We start from the raw sequence: 16,448 nt of genomic DNA, 5'->3' as shown, positions 1-16,448 counted from the left end.
GTCCATTTCCCACTCAACTTGTTCTTTGAAGGGCGCGAAAGAAATGTCTTCAACCCAGCTACTATCCCAATCATCTCGGCGTGGATTCAGGATGGCAATGGGAAGGTCGGAGAGTAAGGCTGTAAGATGGGTTTGCCAGTCTCTACTGGGATCGCGCTGCATGGCTCCGTAAAGAATCACAGATGGCCTGTCGACCGATGATCGAATAGGAGGTTTATGAACGATGGCTTTAAAATCGGGTGCTTGAGACATGTCTGATGGGAAGAGGTGATCGTGAGGAGGCAGGCGGGTGCGCACGGTGGTGCCCCACTACAAGCCAGCCATACCTGCCCGGCTGAGCTATACTGTAATTATGTAAGGTATCGGCTAATCTAGCTCTGAACACGACGCAGCTCTTCTCAGGTACCAGCCCTAGTACATCCAACATCCGTCTGCTCTGTCGTTGAATCCAATCATTGGTTACATTTCGGAATATCCCTAGAAGTTTCATACATTGTCGTAAGCAAACAGCCCTAACAAGAACCGTAACTCCAGCATACCTAGGAAGACCCTGAGGGGCCGCCCTGAAGCCTACAGATTGGTAGGCTTGGGTTGCCCTCCTGCCCAAATCTGACGTGTGTACATATTTGCGGGGTTGCCTCCTGCGCCGCCATCGTAAGTGACCTGAACGGTCCGCTCGTACAAGATAGCTTCCTCGCTATCGTTGTCTCCCTTTATTTCGGCGTTTCCAATCGGCACCTTGTGTTCTCGGTCACGAAAACCTTCTTTGTTCGGGACGCTAGCGAGGGGAATCTCATCATCTCCGTCCCCTTGCGTCGTACCCTCTACAGTACGCATCAAAGTATCGTACTTGCGCTTCGGGCCTGTGTTTTCGCTTCCCCAGGTCCGTAGTCCGTGATTACGATCGGACGAGTCTTTGTTTTCAGATGAGCGACTTTCGCCAATCAATCGCGGTGCGACGTGTTTAAGGAAGCGCCGTACGGTCGGGAGGCAACAGCATATGATGAACAAGTTGCTTTCGATGATACTGTGTTTTGATCAGTTGAGACACTTCTAGATAGCTAGAGACACCACGACAACGGAAGCCTTACATCCACATAGAGCCTACGGCTATAATCCAGGTCTGGTCCATATCCGTCAGAGCTGGGATCAGAACAACAAGGCGAATAACAGACGTGACCATTGTGCTGCTTCAAGTTAGTAGTCGTTCGGATCGCGACCTACACTCCGGTTGAGACTTACATTGATCCGACGCCGAACATAAGAGTTAGTCCGATTTTCTGTTTCGTCGGCATTTGCAAGCCCCAGATAGTCGGAATAGGAATCGAGATCAGCATCACGTCCGTTATGATACCAATCACAGCCGTAGCGATATAAATCGCTCCTCGGTTGACGCATGTTGCAGTCGGGAGCAGTAACGGGTCCCAACTCGCAGCAATGGGCTTGCATGCGAATAGAAGACTGAAGAAAATCGCAATGTATGAACTAGCGCAGATGAACGCGGTTATCCAAACAGCCCATTGGAAAGCGACGAAGGGAGAGAGGCGACTGTAGAAGATACAGAGTGTGATCTTCGTCAAGGCACAGCAAGGTGCATAAACGAGAGGGGCCGCGAGAATGAGCTACGAAGTCGTTGCATTAGCACACGAACAACAAACGTGAGTAACGAGAAAGGGGATATCAGCTTACGCGAGAGTAAAAAGCGTACTTCTCAATTGGAATCTCCCAGGCGTGTACGCCCATGCTGCCGGTGGAGAAACCAGTGATCAAAATACCCTGGGTTCCCACTGAGCAGGCCCATCCGAAAATAACGAAGGCTAATTTTTGTTAGTAGGTTTTCAAGGCTGATTTTCTTAGACACAATACCATCATCAATCTGAAACTGCTTCATCAGACGGATTTTGGTGTAAAGCCGCTGCCCGAGGAACACAAACGCTAATATGTTCTCTACTGTGAATATGACATAAGCCTCTGTGAGCAGCCTCCTCCGCGGGTTTGCAAAGTTGACTTCATAGCCATCGGGTGGAGGGATGGCGGTTATAACGCCATTGACGTTCGACATGATGGATTCAAGTCTTGACAAAGAACGTTTTGTTGAATCAAGCACAACGTCGTTCGAAAGCGGGAGCCAACGATATTCCCTGCGTGGGAGAGCTTGTATACTTGGGGTCTTTGCGTCCTACTCCCATGACTAAACCAGAGACGTGGTTCAGTCTAAAGACTGCCTAGAGGCTCGAGAGCGAGGTTTGCGCTAGGTTCCCAAACCAGGGGCGGGAGATAGGAAGTGGGCGTGAGGAACATCGACGTCGATCGCACACAAAGGCCCGTCTCGAAAAGGTCGACGTTGTCATGCAAAACCATACTTTGTCATGGGCTTAGAATTTCACCAAATACGGCACTCAGTCCTTTGTTCTCACCCCATCGATGACCTACTGACTTTAAACCAGTCAAGAATACACAGCAGACCAAAACAGCCCACACCACGAAAGAACTCTCTGTTCACCCGTTTCGTTTCCTTTAACAATCGGAAGATACCACCACCGGCTTGGGTGTTCCACGTGCGAGTGATTCCCCTCTCGATCTACGTTCTTGGGACAAGGTGATTGGGTGCGATCCGAGTAGAAGTTGATGCTGACGTGTGCAATGGGTCGCGATCTGAAGGGACCGCAACCTCGGCAGGTAAGGCCAACAACACTAACTTTTCCCGTAACTGTGGGCCTCGCTTTCGGGCCGCTCGCGGCGTCGGTGGGGGGTTTGATAGGTTCTATTTGACCGCCCCGTTCTCGAGCGTTATATTTGCCTGCGATATGGACGAAAACGGGTGGGCTGATGTCTCGTACTTCAGGGACCAGGAGCAGCACGTACCTCCTGTGGGTTTGCGCAGACGGCACATGTGCTGCGACGGCAGACGGATATTTACCGGTTTGCTATCCCTATTAAGATCCGCATGAGAGCTGCATAATAGTAACACTGATCAGGTTTAAATGCCAAGATGGAGTAACTTCCCGCACGGGTGCTGTCATCCGCCAATTGCATGATTAAACTGCAGCTATGGCGACAATAAAGTCCCTTAGACCCAGCGCATCGGTTCGACATCCACGTTTTCGAGTGTGCCAAGTTCTTCAATTGAAACAGCATGAAGCTCCTAGCACCGACCGTTGTTGCATCGCTCGGTTTATGCGCCGAAGCTGCCCAGTTCGGTGCCATCAGGGACGTGGTTCTTGGCAGTGAGAACGAAACTTGCGTATGCTATGTACTCCGTAGTCAACGTTTATGCATTGCTGACAAAGTTTAGTGTTCTTCGCTGGAGCATGCCGGACTAGCGTACGTCTTTTACGAGGATGATGAGCAGTACAAGAATCGGACGGCATCATACTGGTCCGTGAGCGCTCAGCTGCATCCTAAGTGTATTGTTCAACCAGTATCTACCGAAGAAGTATCTACTGCCGTCAAGACACTAGGTTCGCAAAGCAACTGCAAGTTTGCCGTGCGAAGTGGTGGGCATGCAACCTGGGCTGGCTCCAACAACATCAATGACGGAGTAACACTTGACCTCGGTCTCATGAACGCAACCATCTATGATAAGGAAGCAAACCTTGTACGGTTCCAACCCGGAACCCGATGGGGAGGTGTGTATGGAGCGCTTGAGCCTCATGGGGTCACTGTCGCGGGTGGTCGAGCAAGCAGTGTCGGTGTAGCCGGTTTCCTGACAGGAGGAGGAAACTCCTTTTACACTGCTCGCCGAGGTTTCGCATGTGATCAAGTCCAAAATTATGAGGTTGTCCTCGCCGATGGGTTAGTGATCAAGAAGCCGGGGAACGAAGATCTGGGATCTGTTGCTAACATACAGTAGCGAAATCATCAACGCAAACGCCACATATAACAGTGACCTTTTCCGAGCCCTCAAGGGTGGCTCGTTCAACTTTGGCATCGTCACTCGTTACGATATGGAGACTTTCACCGCCGGAAATCTTTGGGGTGGCTCGAGAATCCACACCAAGAACTATACACAGCAACACATTGATGCCTACACAGCGTGGGTCGACAATGTCGAGAACTACCCTGACGGTTCCAGTATCATCTTTTGGAGCTATCTTCCCAGCATGGAGGATATCGTCATCATTGCTGCGTACGAAGACGTCGCTGGCAACGTTGCCCCTGCAGGCTTCGACAAGTTTATGGCTATCCCAGCCATAGTTGATACCACAAGGTTGGCAAGTCACAAGAACCTCACTGATGAGCTTGAGCAACCTAGCGGATACCGGTATGTTCTACTTGCAACTGGGGAGAGGGGGTGACCATGATACATGAAGCTGACAACTCTTAGCGACATCTGGTTTACGATGACTTTCAAGAACAACCCTACCGTGTTCAAATACATTGTTGATGTCCACACCAGATTTGTCGAAGCATGGAAGGCGGATAACACTGACCACGACTTTATTACCCAATGCATGTTCCAAGCCATTCCGACCATCTTTTCCAAGCATAGTGCGGAACGCGGAGGCAATGTCTTGGGTCTGGATCTCGTCAAGGACAATGCCGTCAAGCTCCTTTTCGATATTGCTGTCAAGGGTGAAGAGACCGAGGTTCGCGCGAGGGAAGCACTGAGGGCCGCTATCGAGGATATGCAACAGTTCGCAGCTAGCCAAGATGCTCTGGTAGACTGGCAGTACCTGAACTACGCCGATTCTTCCCAGGACCCACTCGGTAGCTACGGCGCTGCAAATGTTGCTAAGATCCGGGCTGCTGCCAAGAAGTACGACCCCAATGGTATGTTCCAGACTCAAGCCCCCGGTGGTTTCAAGATCTCTAGAGTCAAGAACTCTACTTCTTCCAAGCAGGAACTATAAGCCTTGGATCTGAGCGCCCGCTGGTAGCAGCGAACAGGTTGGAACATGTCTAGCAATGGAATAAGAAATGAGATTTTGAATGCACTCTTGACTAGCCACGGGAGCGATACGTTATCACAATGTCGGAAGCAGTGCTCCAGCTCAGCACGCTCATACATGCAGAAGAGCATAATAATACACGACTTGCCAAATCACCAGTCTATCAGTTTCCCGACATCGCGTACGAATCAGCACGCACATCTTAGATGCAGCACAATTCATCGTATGGCAAAGCTAACGTATTTACCATACTCCACTTCGACGACACGCTAATCGCCACTCTCTTCGCTGTGAGTATTCGCCACCTCAAAATCCACACCTTAAGCCTGTACTACCCTACCCTGCTGTTTCATCTCAACCTCGTCTCTCAACGCCTTCGCCCTATCAAAGCATTCCGACGCCTTCTCCGCTTCCCTCGCCACAAGAATCTTTCGCGCAACACCTGGCACACAATGACTCACTAACGATCTCGCAGTAGCCCTCCTTTTCTCGTCTTTATCAAGCATCCATTGATACCAACCATCGAGCCGTCTACTGTAAGGCTTATGCTCCCACGGACGGTTCGGGTAAAATTCATTGACAACTATGGACTCTCGGACGTCGAAGTCATTAATCAATTCCTCTTTTGTGGCCGAGAGGGGTCGTACGCTGGTCGGTATGCGCAAGCGCCAGTAGTCTTTCTTCCAGCCTTCTTCGTCGTTGAGGGGAGGGACATACATTTTCTGTTCTTTTCTGCTGTCTGAGAAAGCCTCGCGGGATTGAATGGGGTATACGCCCAGAGCGAGAGTTTGCAAGGTGCCGCCTAGAGCCCAGATGTCACCGGAGGGTCGCAAAGCCTTGCGCTCGCTGGAGGGCGGTGCATATTCAGGTGTACCGCAAAAGCACGTCCACCTTGCGCTTCTATCTGGATGCTCGGATGTCATACGAGCAAAGTCGGTCAGTCTAAACACGGGCTCATCGGGGAGCCCGTCTTTCATATTCCAGCCCTTGGGTAAGTCCACTAGGATGTTGTCTGGCTTGATATCGTTGTGCGTATAGCCGTACTTGTCGCACTTGTTATGCAGATAATCCAAAGCAAGCGCCATATCATGCAAACATTTCCAAATCGTCACTTCGGATATACGTCGCAGGACTCTTTGCTGGGTTCCTTGTTCAAATTTCCACTTGACCACATAATTGATAAGATCACCTAGCTCGCATACCGGAAGGAAGATCACCATGGGATAAGAGGACCACGTCAACATCCCTGCGATGTGTTCATGCTGCCCAACGATTGACAGATTTTCGATCTCCATCTCGATGCGCTTGGCTGCATTGATTCTGTCGTTTTCAGAGTCAAACGAATATGGCGTCTTTACTGCGACGAGCGCTTTCGAAGATTTGTGTTCGTATGCGTGGACTATGCCATCTCCGCCTTCTCCCAAAACGCTTTTCCTGGTAAAAAGCTGATTGAATCTTTTGCGGACACGTAAGTCTTTGATGTCGAACGGTTGCTCCATCCTCGTCACCTTACAGTTGCTGGAATATTGGCGGAAGGACTCGTTCGTGTGCTCGAGTGAGTCGAGGCTGGGCAGTTAAAATATACCAGACTTAAGACATAGCACTGTGCGACAACAAAACTTGAATATCCTGCTAGAGATGACTCACAACGGTTTTGGTGGTGTATTTGGATACCGCAGGATCTCGTACCTTGGTACCTAGATACCCACTGGTACCACGAAGACGCGAGGCGTAATGCGTCACCCGCAACTTCTACTTCTCGAAAGAAACCCTCGAATGAGATATCTGGAAAATTTAAGCAACTAGAAGAAAAGAACTTTTTCCGCTCTTCACACAATCACTCCGCCAACCCACTTGCCAGGCCTTCTATCCAGTCTTCCATGGATCGCCCACCAAGCCGTCGACCTCCCACTCATCGTGATGGAAGGTTACTAATGAGGCTTTATTGTCTTTTTAGGCAGATGATGCGCATTTGGAACAGAATGATGCTAGCTTCATCGGAGCCGGAAATGAGGCCAGGTCAGTGATTTCCGGGGTCTTGCTATGAGCGAACTATGGTGAGGATGTCGCGACATTTGAACGAGACAGCTGTCTTCCTTAAGAGAACTTGCTTGGGTCGTAGCATTGAAATTCCTCTTGGTTTCGTTGTCAGATTGGTTAGTTCGGTTGCTGTATAAGTGGTTGAAGTAGCCGCCATCAAGGTACCTGCCAGTATTGGCTTGGTGAAAAGGATCAGGGTTTGATATTGGGTCATTAGGAAGCTTGAGAGTCTTGTAAATGAACCTTGACTCATGGAATGTTGTGACGGGCAGTCTGGTCTGTCGTTCTTATACTTGTGTTCACAATTAGGTGCTCGGCATAGAGCAAAGCCCTACACCTTCAATGTGAAACACAAGGCACATACTAAACGACTTGTTATGTGCAAGAGCTGCGATTTGGTGCAACGTGCTGACAACGGTAAGCAGAGCGGCCTATCTCAAGGCATACCAGCTGATTTGAGCCGTTTTGACGGTACCATGCATCTGATGCAGAATCTTCATCATACTCTTTTTCCTGTTCTTTCCTTCAGGCCTGCTGTCTACGCACCGTCTTTCTTCCTCTGCCCCACAAAAAAGCCTAATCCAAAATCATCCGTCTTGAACGTAATCTTGCTCCCCTTTGGAAAGAAGAACACATCGCCCTTCTCGGCTTTGACTTCTTTGCCCGTTTCATCGCTGATGTAGAAGTGCCCATCGACGATAATCTTTATCTCATCATATGTATACGTGTACACGAGCGGCGTTCCTTTCTCCAGGCGGTAGAAACCACCACTTATGGGCTTCTCTGGATCTGTAGACTCTCTGGTAGAGAACGGTCAGTAGTGGCGGTGGGATGATGGCATATAGACAGGGTAAGCTTACGATGACACGACGTCACCCAAGTAGGCGTTTTCGTTGGCGATCAGCGGTGGGTTGAACGTTGTTTGCGCCTTCTCAAAGTACTGCATTGCTGGCATGGTGGCGGTTGGTATGGTAGTACTTTGTAATATGTGGAATAAGGGTATGCTTGTCTTTGTTGTTAGTGAGAGGTTACAGAACACACGTTCATTGAGCTTGACTCACAGTGGCAGGAACTTAGGTATGTGTACTCGTTAGTTTACAGCTCGTAGTATGTTGCGTGAGATCGTGGAGATGGCTGGAGCTACTTAGTGTCCTAAAGGTCGCCGTATCTGGAACACGCAAGAGCACAGCCAGCTTTATGTACGCCAATTTTGCTTATCATGACCCAATAATCAAGGCTGACGGCGTCATCAGTTAGTAACTGCACCCTGTCAAACGGAGTTGCCCTTCTTCCGACATCCAGTCAACCGCTACGTAAGCATAGAGCAGCGTAGTAGCTGGGACTTTGATACCGAATGCGGCGCTTGGCTTGCAACAAAAGCCTAGCTGATCTGGCTAGAATCTAGTTAAGCTTTCTAAAGGCACCCACTGCTATACATCTGTTAGTGTGCGCTGCGAGGGATGAGCAAGACGACCCCAAGATGTTGTTAGTATACGCGGATAGTGGGGTAGTGTAGGTGGGGCAATAAGACGCGATGTGCAATTGGCTATAGTCTTATCGCCAGGAAAGAATTACTCTATCCGGGATTCTGCATATGTGGATTAACGTTCAAATGAGGCCTTGAAGGGTGACCGGGGTGACGTTCATAAAGCGGGCGTTCTTCTTTCCTATTAGGGGTAGTCGCATTGTGCAGTAATCATTGTTGTTGTGTGTCTGAAATGTGATAGTACATTCTGGGTATATTCAAATTGCTGGAAGTTGTAATAATATCATGTAGGTCGTTCTTCTTCGTGGTCTTCGTCTTCTTTCCACTTCTTGCGCCACCATTTCAGCTTGAACCAGTCGCCCAAAGCATCTTGGCTCTTGCTCCTCTGGCCGTATCCCCAAGTCTGTCTTCTCCTGGATGTATCGTCCATATCGGCGTCAGATGTATCACCGTCATCTGGATCGGGGTGATCAAGAAGTGACGCAGAGCTGTCCATGGGCTGTTTTCCCTGCGACACACTTCTATCTTGTCGGCTTCCAAACCCTTCGAACCAGGACCGCCGACGCATCTGGTCAAGCCATGCCGACCGTGTATTGTTTCTGCGTGGAGGTAAGGTTCCTGACCTCGGTCGCCGTTCCAGATCCACAGATCGCCTGGCAGGAGATGGCAGAGTCTCTCTGTCGTTGAGTTCGTCCCAGATCTCGTTTGTCTCCTCTGAAATGGTCATCCGCCGTCTTCTCTGAGGTCTGCGGGAATGTGTTTGAGGACTTTTCGGCTCACCAGCGTCGACTGATGCTCGTTTCTTCGGGTTGGCGAGGGTAAGGGCGGGACCGGTTGGTGCACGAGCTAAGAGCGGTGTTCTTTCGTCGACAGCTTTCAGTTTGGCTTGTTCGGATATGTAGCCATGAACGCCGGGGGCTTCTTCATCGATATCCAGAGGTGATGCAGGGTCGTCAAGAAGGTGGCCGTGCGCAAGACCGATGCCTGGTTGCAGCACTGTCTGGGGCATCTGAACTCTGCCCGTATGCTTGCTCGCGATGGGTGATGTGGGTTCTTCCTCGTTGTCTTCAAGACGCCAGCTCAGGCAGACGACTCCAGCGAGCAGGACTACAGTTCCGAGCGCAATCAGGCCGGCGTGTAGACTCGACAAGCGATCGCTTTGGTCAAAGTAGATCAGGCCATCTATGATTGCGATGATGTTGTACACGCAGAAGACTAGGGGATAAAGCACGCTTGTACTGACCAACTTCAGTCCGCGATGCATATAGTAGAGTTGGGTCAGGGCGAAGACGACTAGTCCGACGAGAATCATCCACGACTGCCAGCGGTCAAATTGGTTGTGACGGTCGATGATGGTCCGGACTAGAAGCTCAACAGCACTCTTCGCGATCAGGAGCGAATGCGCGGAGAGGATGCCACTAACGCAACCAAAGAACATTCCACGGATCAGGCGTAGTCGAGGGGTTGTCCGTAAATGCATGCGCTTCAGTAGCCACGTCGCAACGACGAGCATGATGACTACCACGCCCGTCAGAATCATCCATGTGAGGAAAGCCTTTCGCCCCAACAGCGTCAACAGTTGGTCGAGGTTATGCGACGGTTCTGCAATGGCGCCAAACAAGGCTATCAGCAATGCGCCTATGGCCACAAGCATGGTGCCGACAAAGGAATATCGCGTAAACGGTTCGCTGAGGATGATGGAGGCGCATATCGAGTTGAAGACGAGGCCGGACGCCTGTAGGGTGGAGAGAACGGGAAGGGGGAGGGTGGTGATTTGGATGGTGCTGCCGACGATGTTGGCCACGACGAACATGAGCATGCCCAGCTGCGTAGGTTAGTGAATAGATTCGACGTGATGCAACAGTGTTCGTACCTGCCATCTCCGCCGCTTGTATGGGGGTCGTCTGTCGTCGTCGTCGTCCTTTTCCTCTTCCAGGAGATGGGACTTGCGCTGCAGCGTCAAGCCGATGCTCTGGATGCTGGTCGAGGCAAGGCCGACCATTACCCCAAGCTGCATGGCGACCGGTTAGCACTCGATGCCCGTGGCGCTATGGGCCCATGTATACTGACAGCAACGCTCGCGCCGGGCGAGAGTTCGACCATGTTTGCCTGTCGGTTGTCGTCGCTGCACTGCGCCTATCGCTACCTGGTCGTCGGGCGCATGCTGTGTGTGGGGTGCGTGTAGAGTCGGGAGCGTGTGTTCTTCAGTCGTGGACAGCGCAGGCGTGCGAGTCGCGAAACGTCACGCTGAGTCGGTGAAGTGCACGAGACGGTTGGGGAAGACTAGCCGATGCCGTGCATGCGGCAGGGATCAGCCGACTGATGATGTAGTTTGGGGCCGACGAGGACAGCTCTGGTGCAGCAACGAAGAAGAAAGTCGCGTGTGTAGGGAAAAGGCGACAGAGATGGATGATTGCAGCGATACGTCTGATACGGGACCCGCGTCTATCTGCGACGTCGTGCCATGCATTGCTGGAGAGCGTGCCTGGCCTGGGTACCCGCGCGGGCAGCATCTGGGGCCCAAGCTTGAACATCAACCTCCAAGCTCCGTCACTTGCGATAGCCTCAGACGCCAGCACCCATATTCCTCCTCCCCACCCCCCGCAAGCCAGAGGAACCTCGTACACCACCGCCATCATGTCGCAAGTACACGCCCTCTCCGACGACCAGGTACAATCCTCCACCAGCTCCAGCCAGCTGCAAGCTCCCCGCCCACTACGTCAACACCACAGCTAACACTCACCCCGATGGCAGGTCGCCGGCGAGCTCAAGAAGATGACGGCCTTTATCCGCCAGGAGGCCATGGAAAAGGCAAACGAGATCCGCCTCAAGGCCGACGAGGAGTTTGCCATCGAAAAGTCCAAGCTCGTGCGCCAGGAACAGGCCTCGATTGACTCGTCGTACGAGAAGAAGTTCAAGCAGGCCAGCATGTCGCAGCAAATCACCCGCTCCACCGTCTCCAACAAGAGCCGATTACGCATCCTGTCTGCCCGCCAGGAGCTGCTCAACAAGCTGTTCGAGCAGGCCGAGAAGAAGCTGGCCGACGTATCAAAGGACAAGAAGAAGTACCAGACCGTCATGAAGGACCTGATTCTCGAGGGCGCCTATGCCCTCAACGAGGACAAGCTGCAGGTCAAGGTGCGCAAGGCCGACTACGACCTCACCAAGAAGGCCATCGAGGAGGCGCAGACCGAGTACAAGAAGAACGTGGACAAAGATGTCTCCATCACCATTGATGAGAGCGATCCGCTGCCCGAGGGGTCGTAAGTTTGGTCGCCGACAAATGTCTGACAGATGGCTAATTCTACCCAGTGCTGGTGGTGCTATAATTGTTGGAACCAACGGCAGAATCGACATCAACAACACTTTCCAAGAACGGTTGAAGCTCCTCGAGTCCCAGGCCCTGCCATCCATCAGGGTCACCCTTTTCGGAGAGAACGAGAACAGGAAGTTCCACGACTAAGAGGCTAGCGTCGGCGTCGGTTACGATGAGTTGGCTTGTCATCAGACCGGAGCGTTTGGCCGTCATGGAGCACAGGCAGGAAGGGGTCCCGCGTCAAACTGGGAGAACGGCCTTTTGCTGAGTAGACTGTACATGCACGGAGTCTTGTAGACTACTCGGAACATTTAGCGAGCTTTATTACATGCACATTACCACACCGACCGCTCTCTAAAACAAGCAAGTTCCATTTTCGACGTCATGTTGATATGAATTTTCGCCTGGGCCAACTGCGAAGGCTCGTGTATATATACGGCGAAAGAGGGTATAAAAAACCAAAAATTAAGAACATGCGTACAAAGACGCTGTGTATCATCGCTTCAAGGAGTGGATATCATCAACACTCATAACCCCCGGAAACAAACGCCAGTGCTATATCGTAGCATGCAAAAACAAAGTGCACATGTACAACAAAGGAAATCGTTCATTACCATGCATCATACACGTTCATAAACACGATCCCACATGGGACTCCTCGTCCTCTTCTGACCGCCGCCCATGACATTTCTCAGCGGCCACTCTGTTTTGCTGCTCTTTCTCGTTGGCGTATTGGGATCTGGGTACCGGTCCAAAGTTCTATGTCCGCCATACACCTCGTCATCTTGGTCGTTGTACCCGTCGTTCGAGTACTCTGGACCGTAATCTTCAAGGTAGGAATATCCGCCTGCGAAAGGGTTCGAAGACGCTTTCTGGTGCGTGATGGGAGAGATAGGCGCCGAATCGTCCGAGTGGTACGCGTACCCAGAGTTGGAAGACATACTCGAAACGGCAAGACCCGAGGAACTGCTGCCACTATGGTCGGCAGTGTTTTGTGCCAGAGAGGGTCGGAGAAGGTCTCGGGATGCTTCTGCCGCAGGGCTACTGATCGGACTTGTGGGTACAGGCTTTCGCTTTATGCTCGCTACAGCAGGGACAGACCGCGTGTCTAAAGCAGATACGGCGGGTCTTCGAGGGCCTGTCTTGGGTGGGGAGTTGTGGCGCCCTAGGATAGGAGACTCTGCGTTGATTTCGTCAGGCTCTGTGACTTCGGCCACAGAGTGAAGGCTCGTGTAGCTTGTTCGTCGGCCACGGGCGCGGTTCGACGAGTGGCTGTGGTAGAGCGCGGGCGCCAGAATGGGCGTGTGGTTATCTTGCATCGCCATTGGTGTTGACGCTGCCGGCATAGAGTTCCCTTTGTTTGAGTGAGGCACGCCTGCAGCCGGTGGTATCGCATGACCCTGGTAGGCTGTAGACATAGGGGCCGAGTCATAGCCGTCATCATCCCAATTCATGTCCTCCACGAATCGGCTTGTCTGGTGTGATGCAGGATTCAAGGGGCGCCTGTGCTCCAAATTCTCAACGCTTAGGCCTCGGTCTTGGAATGAGAAACGAGGAATGAAGCCGGGTGACGAGGGCGGCTGACTGCCTTCGATGGACCTTCTTCTCTTTCTGCGCAGAACAAAGCAGCATCCAAATAAGATTGCGGCAATCGCAAGCACGGCTAGTGGCACACCTACACCCAGTCCGATTTTCTCGCGTCTTGTCAGGCCAGAGTCGCTGGACGCGGGGGCTATAGGATCTGTGGTCGGGCTTGGGGTCGCGGAGGAACGCGATAGCGAGGACGATGTCGAGATGGTAGTCGCAGAAAACGAAGAAGCCGCTAGAGTGGTCGAAGACGTAGAGGAAAACCCCGAGGAAGACACCAGACTGAATATAGCGCTCGAGAGACTACTCGAAGATGCGGTAGGCGTAGGTGTTGCGCTCAAGCTTTCGGATCCTGATATCGAAGAAGAGTCCACCGCACTAGTAGACGGTGTTTCTAGTACTGATGAATCTGTATTTGAGACCGCCCCCGTTGGCACTGCCGTCACAGATGCGGTGACATCAGTGGGTAGTGCTTCGCTCGCAGGTGGCGCTGCCGTCGCAGGTCCGAATTCCTGTATGAAATAGGACTGTATATTATATGGAAGTTGGTCGAACCAGTCTGGCCGATTGTCGTCTAGGAACTCCTCCCACAGTATGCTCGAGACTGCGGGTATGTTTGTCGCAGCAATTTGCCGTAGCGAGAGTGGTAGTGCAGTAATAAGCACTTGTAAGATTTCGATGCTGATGTGGTGTTAGCGCGGTTGTACTCTTGGTGGTATAAAAAGGGCATCCTACGCATCTGGATCTTGTCTATGCTTTAACGATGGAATATCAACTCGTTCTGGTTGCGGTGCAGGTGTAATAACAGGCAATGCAGCACCGTGTACCATTCCCACCACACTACCCAAAGCCAACCACTTCCATCCTCTGAACGAATGCATATATGCGGAGCGAGTGTTGTAAAGAAAGCAGTAGTAATAAGAGCGAATGCGGAGAGTCAATGTTTGCAATGTTTCAGCGCTTCATGTCGGGTAGTAATGGTGCAAACAATCCAGAAGCCAGCGCCGAGCAGCAGCGGTGGCCATACTTTTTGACCTGTTCCTACCCATGTACGCTGTTGCATGCCGTCGACGTCCATAATTCGTTGCAGCAAGCAAAGTCGTTGCAAAGTGGCGATTGATTTTGAGATCGTCACCACAGCCCGCCGGTCTCTTTACTGCACTTGGAAGATGTCATGCAGATCCAGGGTTCGTCAGCCGGTTATGAGGTCGCGCACCTGCAGATTCGCCCCTCACTAGCCACAGTCCGGATGGCATTCTTGATCGAATCGCATGTCGCGCTGCCGCTTACCCTGGCACGGATGCGTTGAGGGAGCGTTGTGAGTGGGTCGACGGCAGCATGTGGCTGTGGTGCTGCTGGGGTTCGCTTCGCTGCCGAAGTGGACAACGCTGTGCCGGCGAAGCGACGGGATCTGGATGTCGCGTAGATGTTTGATGTGCGACTTTTGTAGACAAGATTGGCAAACGGTGACAACGTGACGTTCGACGGGTATTCTTTTTATTTTTGGATCAGTGGTATCGGAGGACCAATGCCAACCAATGATCGTAGCGGATGGGTTGGGCTCCTTCCATCTCGCGTCGGCTGCGCGCTCAGACGCGCCTGAAGAGGCAGTCACCAGTCACCAGCGATGACTGCTCTTTGCGATCGCAAGAAAACTCTAACGCAACCTCTTGTTCACGCAACACCAACTAATCTTTGTCTACATTCCTGCCGACATTTCCAAATTGACCTTTGCCTTCGTATCTGCGAAGACCACGTTCGGAACGGGACGAACGCGGCATACGCGTTACTTGCGCCAGTACCTCGCGGCGTCCGATTCACGTTGCAAGCAAATTATGAGCGCCCATTCTGGCAAAGGCAGGCCGCGCCTAGGACACTATTGCCCATGCCATGCCATGCCGCAATCGAAACACACCAGGACTGTCACGCGTAGAACAGTCGGAATTCTCTTCTTTCCCAGCTTGATCCACTCGTTTCTAAGCGTTGGAGATGTTACACCCTATGGCGATGCTTAACGGAGTGAGACTTGCAGGTCAGCGGTACGGGCGCGCATCTACTGCTAGAGGGCCAGCCTGTCGCCCACCACTGCCATACGAACTCAACACTGCCAACACACCTTTGTGCTTGGACGATACGTAATCATATCTCCAGAGCCAGGCTTCCCGAAGTTGAATGTGAATTAGCAATGGGTGCTACTAGCAGGCTACGACAGAAGCGAATTTCAGTTCGAACTGCCCAATCAGCATCTCGACTAAACCTCAGGGCCCAGCCCCAAGGTCGATGTGTCTCTTTCTCGATATCTCGACGTTGGCAGCAGCCGATCTGGTAATTGATGGCGGTCGACCAGTTATCAATAGCGAGCTAAGCTAGGCGTTTGTGGACCTCGTCTGATTCGTGGATGTGGCCCAATAATTCAATGTCCGGCCCATCTCAAGTTTTGCACTGCCCCGCTCTTACAACCACTACAACCATTGCCCCTTTTCCACACCCAACAAACGAGTGGGACGGTTTTGTTTTACGATATTATCCGGCTGTCCGGACCTCATGTCATCAAACAGGGCTCGTTGGTGTAGTTGGTTATCACGTCAGTCTAACAATAGCTTTAACAAGCTCAGTTAGGACACTGAAGGTCCGGAGTTCAAACCTCCGATGAGTCATCATCGGCGTTCGTGAGAGCGCACTTCTCCTTTTTTGCAGGCGGAGCCTCTGCGGACTACCATTTTGCCGTCACGGAGACAGTGGCAGTTGCAAGACGGGACTTTGGAGGATTTTTCACGCTTTCGCTGGCCTGCCGCGTTTTTGATGCATGACATACACATGGACTGCTTCAGCGTTAACAGTCGACACATTTATTCCCACTTTCTCCTCAGACGGTCCCAATTTGCATTCTCAGCATGTATCCTGAGCAACAGGTTAGTGCTGATAACAACATAGGGATGGGGCACGTTGTATAAGGCTCACAACGGATCAACGTCTATACTTTTGTACCACGCCCAGCATTTTTGGAGCACTCGTGAATCACGCGATACATAGAATTGTGTCATTGGAAAACAGCAAAATTTTCTCGATAAACGAACGGTTGAGGAAATTTCATCTATCCTTTATGGTCTTTGTGTTCCTGAAACTG

The 16,448-nt window shown here is 51.7% G+C and overlaps 5 protein-coding genes across 5 annotated transcripts; 2 read left to right on the top strand and 3 right to left on the bottom strand.

Annotated features, from left to right (window-relative positions):
* Positions 1 to 570: 570 nt before the first annotated feature.
* ACET3X_009084 (uncharacterized protein) lies at positions 571 to 2,062 on the bottom strand (the record flags this gene model as incomplete). Its single annotated transcript, XM_069455240.1, has 5 exons — positions 571 to 1,027; positions 1,092 to 1,187; positions 1,243 to 1,571; positions 1,690 to 1,817; positions 1,867 to 2,062. The coding sequence occupies 5 exons, from the start codon at positions 2,060 to 2,062 to the stop codon at positions 571 to 573; spliced, it is 1,206 nt and encodes a 401-aa protein (XP_069303161.1).
* A 1,024-nt stretch (positions 2,063 to 3,086) lies between these two features.
* On the top strand, positions 3,087 to 5,986 carry ACET3X_009083 (uncharacterized protein). The gene is made up of 5 exons (XM_069455239.1): positions 3,087 to 3,244; positions 3,296 to 3,795; positions 3,854 to 4,264; positions 4,328 to 5,182; positions 5,368 to 5,986. Exons 1-4 carry the CDS (start codon positions 3,137 to 3,139, stop codon positions 4,851 to 4,853), a joined length of 1,545 nt encoding a protein of 514 aa, XP_069303160.1. The 5' UTR covers positions 3,087 to 3,136; the 3' UTR covers positions 4,854 to 5,182; positions 5,368 to 5,986.
* A 1,395-nt stretch (positions 5,987 to 7,381) lies between these two features.
* Positions 7,382 to 8,082, bottom strand: ACET3X_009082 (uncharacterized protein). The gene is made up of 3 exons (XM_069455238.1): positions 7,994 to 8,082; positions 7,793 to 7,936; positions 7,382 to 7,732 (listed from the first exon to the last, which is right to left on the bottom strand). The coding sequence occupies exons 2-3, from the start codon at positions 7,885 to 7,887 to the stop codon at positions 7,471 to 7,473; spliced, it is 357 nt and encodes a 118-aa protein (XP_069303159.1). The 5' UTR covers positions 7,888 to 7,936; positions 7,994 to 8,082; the 3' UTR covers positions 7,382 to 7,470.
* Positions 8,083 to 8,642: 560 nt separating this feature from the next.
* Positions 8,643 to 10,655, bottom strand: ACET3X_009081 (uncharacterized protein). The gene is made up of 3 exons (XM_069455237.1): positions 10,489 to 10,655; positions 10,292 to 10,429; positions 8,643 to 10,243 (listed from the first exon to the last, which is right to left on the bottom strand). The coding sequence occupies exons 1-3, from the start codon at positions 10,519 to 10,521 to the stop codon at positions 8,702 to 8,704; spliced, it is 1,713 nt and encodes a 570-aa protein (XP_069303158.1). The 5' UTR covers positions 10,522 to 10,655; the 3' UTR covers positions 8,643 to 8,701.
* Positions 10,656 to 10,982: 327 nt separating this feature from the next.
* ACET3X_009080 (uncharacterized protein) lies at positions 10,983 to 12,083 on the top strand. Its single transcript, XM_069455234.1, has 3 exons — positions 10,983 to 11,088; positions 11,173 to 11,681; positions 11,731 to 12,083. The coding sequence occupies exons 1-3, from the start codon at positions 11,056 to 11,058 to the stop codon at positions 11,879 to 11,881; spliced, it is 693 nt and encodes a 230-aa protein (XP_069303157.1). The 5' UTR covers positions 10,983 to 11,055; the 3' UTR covers positions 11,882 to 12,083.
* The last annotated feature ends 4,365 nt before the right edge of the window (positions 12,084 to 16,448 follow it).

Source organism: Alternaria dauci, chromosome 9, assembly GCF_042100115.1.
Source record: "Alternaria dauci strain A2016 chromosome 9, whole genome shotgun sequence".
Taxonomy (NCBI): domain Eukaryota; kingdom Fungi; phylum Ascomycota; class Dothideomycetes; order Pleosporales; family Pleosporaceae; genus Alternaria; species Alternaria dauci.
This window is presented reverse-complemented; position numbering and strand designations above follow the sequence as displayed.

Excerpts from the sequence above, each read along its gene's own strand:
- ACET3X_009083 (XM_069455239.1), top strand. The coding sequence starts at position 3,137 with ATGAAGCTCCTAGCACCGACCGTTGTTGCATCGCTCGGTTTATGCGCC. Across the intron at positions 3,245-3,295 it reads GCAGTGAGAACGAAACTTGC|TGTTCTTCGCTGGAGCATGC; the intron begins GTATGCTATGTA and ends GACAAAGTTTAG. Across the intron at positions 4,265-4,327 it reads GAGCAACCTAGCGGATACCG|CGACATCTGGTTTACGATGA; the intron begins GTATGTTCTACT and ends GACAACTCTTAG.
- ACET3X_009082 (XM_069455238.1), bottom strand. The coding sequence starts at position 7,887 with ATGCCAGCAATGCAGTACTTTGAGAAGGCGCAAACAACGTTCAACCCA. Across the intron at positions 7,733-7,792 it reads TTGGGTGACGTCGTGTCATC|AGAGTCTACAGATCCAGAGA; the intron begins GTAAGCTTACCC and ends GTTCTCTACCAG.
- ACET3X_009081 (XM_069455237.1), bottom strand. The coding sequence starts at position 10,521 with ATGGTCGAACTCTCGCCCGGCGCGAGCGTTGCT. Across the intron at positions 10,430-10,488 it reads CGCCCGGCGCGAGCGTTGCT|CTTGGGGTAATGGTCGGCCT; the intron begins GTCAGTATACAT and ends GTCGCCATGCAG. Across the intron at positions 10,244-10,291 it reads ACAAGCGGCGGAGATGGCAG|CTGGGCATGCTCATGTTCGT; the intron begins GTACGAACACTG and ends TAACCTACGCAG.
- ACET3X_009080 (XM_069455234.1), top strand. The coding sequence starts at position 11,056 with ATGTCGCAAGTACACGCCCTCTCCGACGACCAG. Across the intron at positions 11,089-11,172 it reads ACGCCCTCTCCGACGACCAG|GTCGCCGGCGAGCTCAAGAA; the intron begins GTACAATCCTCC and ends CCCCGATGGCAG. Across the intron at positions 11,682-11,730 it reads GATCCGCTGCCCGAGGGGTC|TGCTGGTGGTGCTATAATTG; the intron begins GTAAGTTTGGTC and ends AATTCTACCCAG.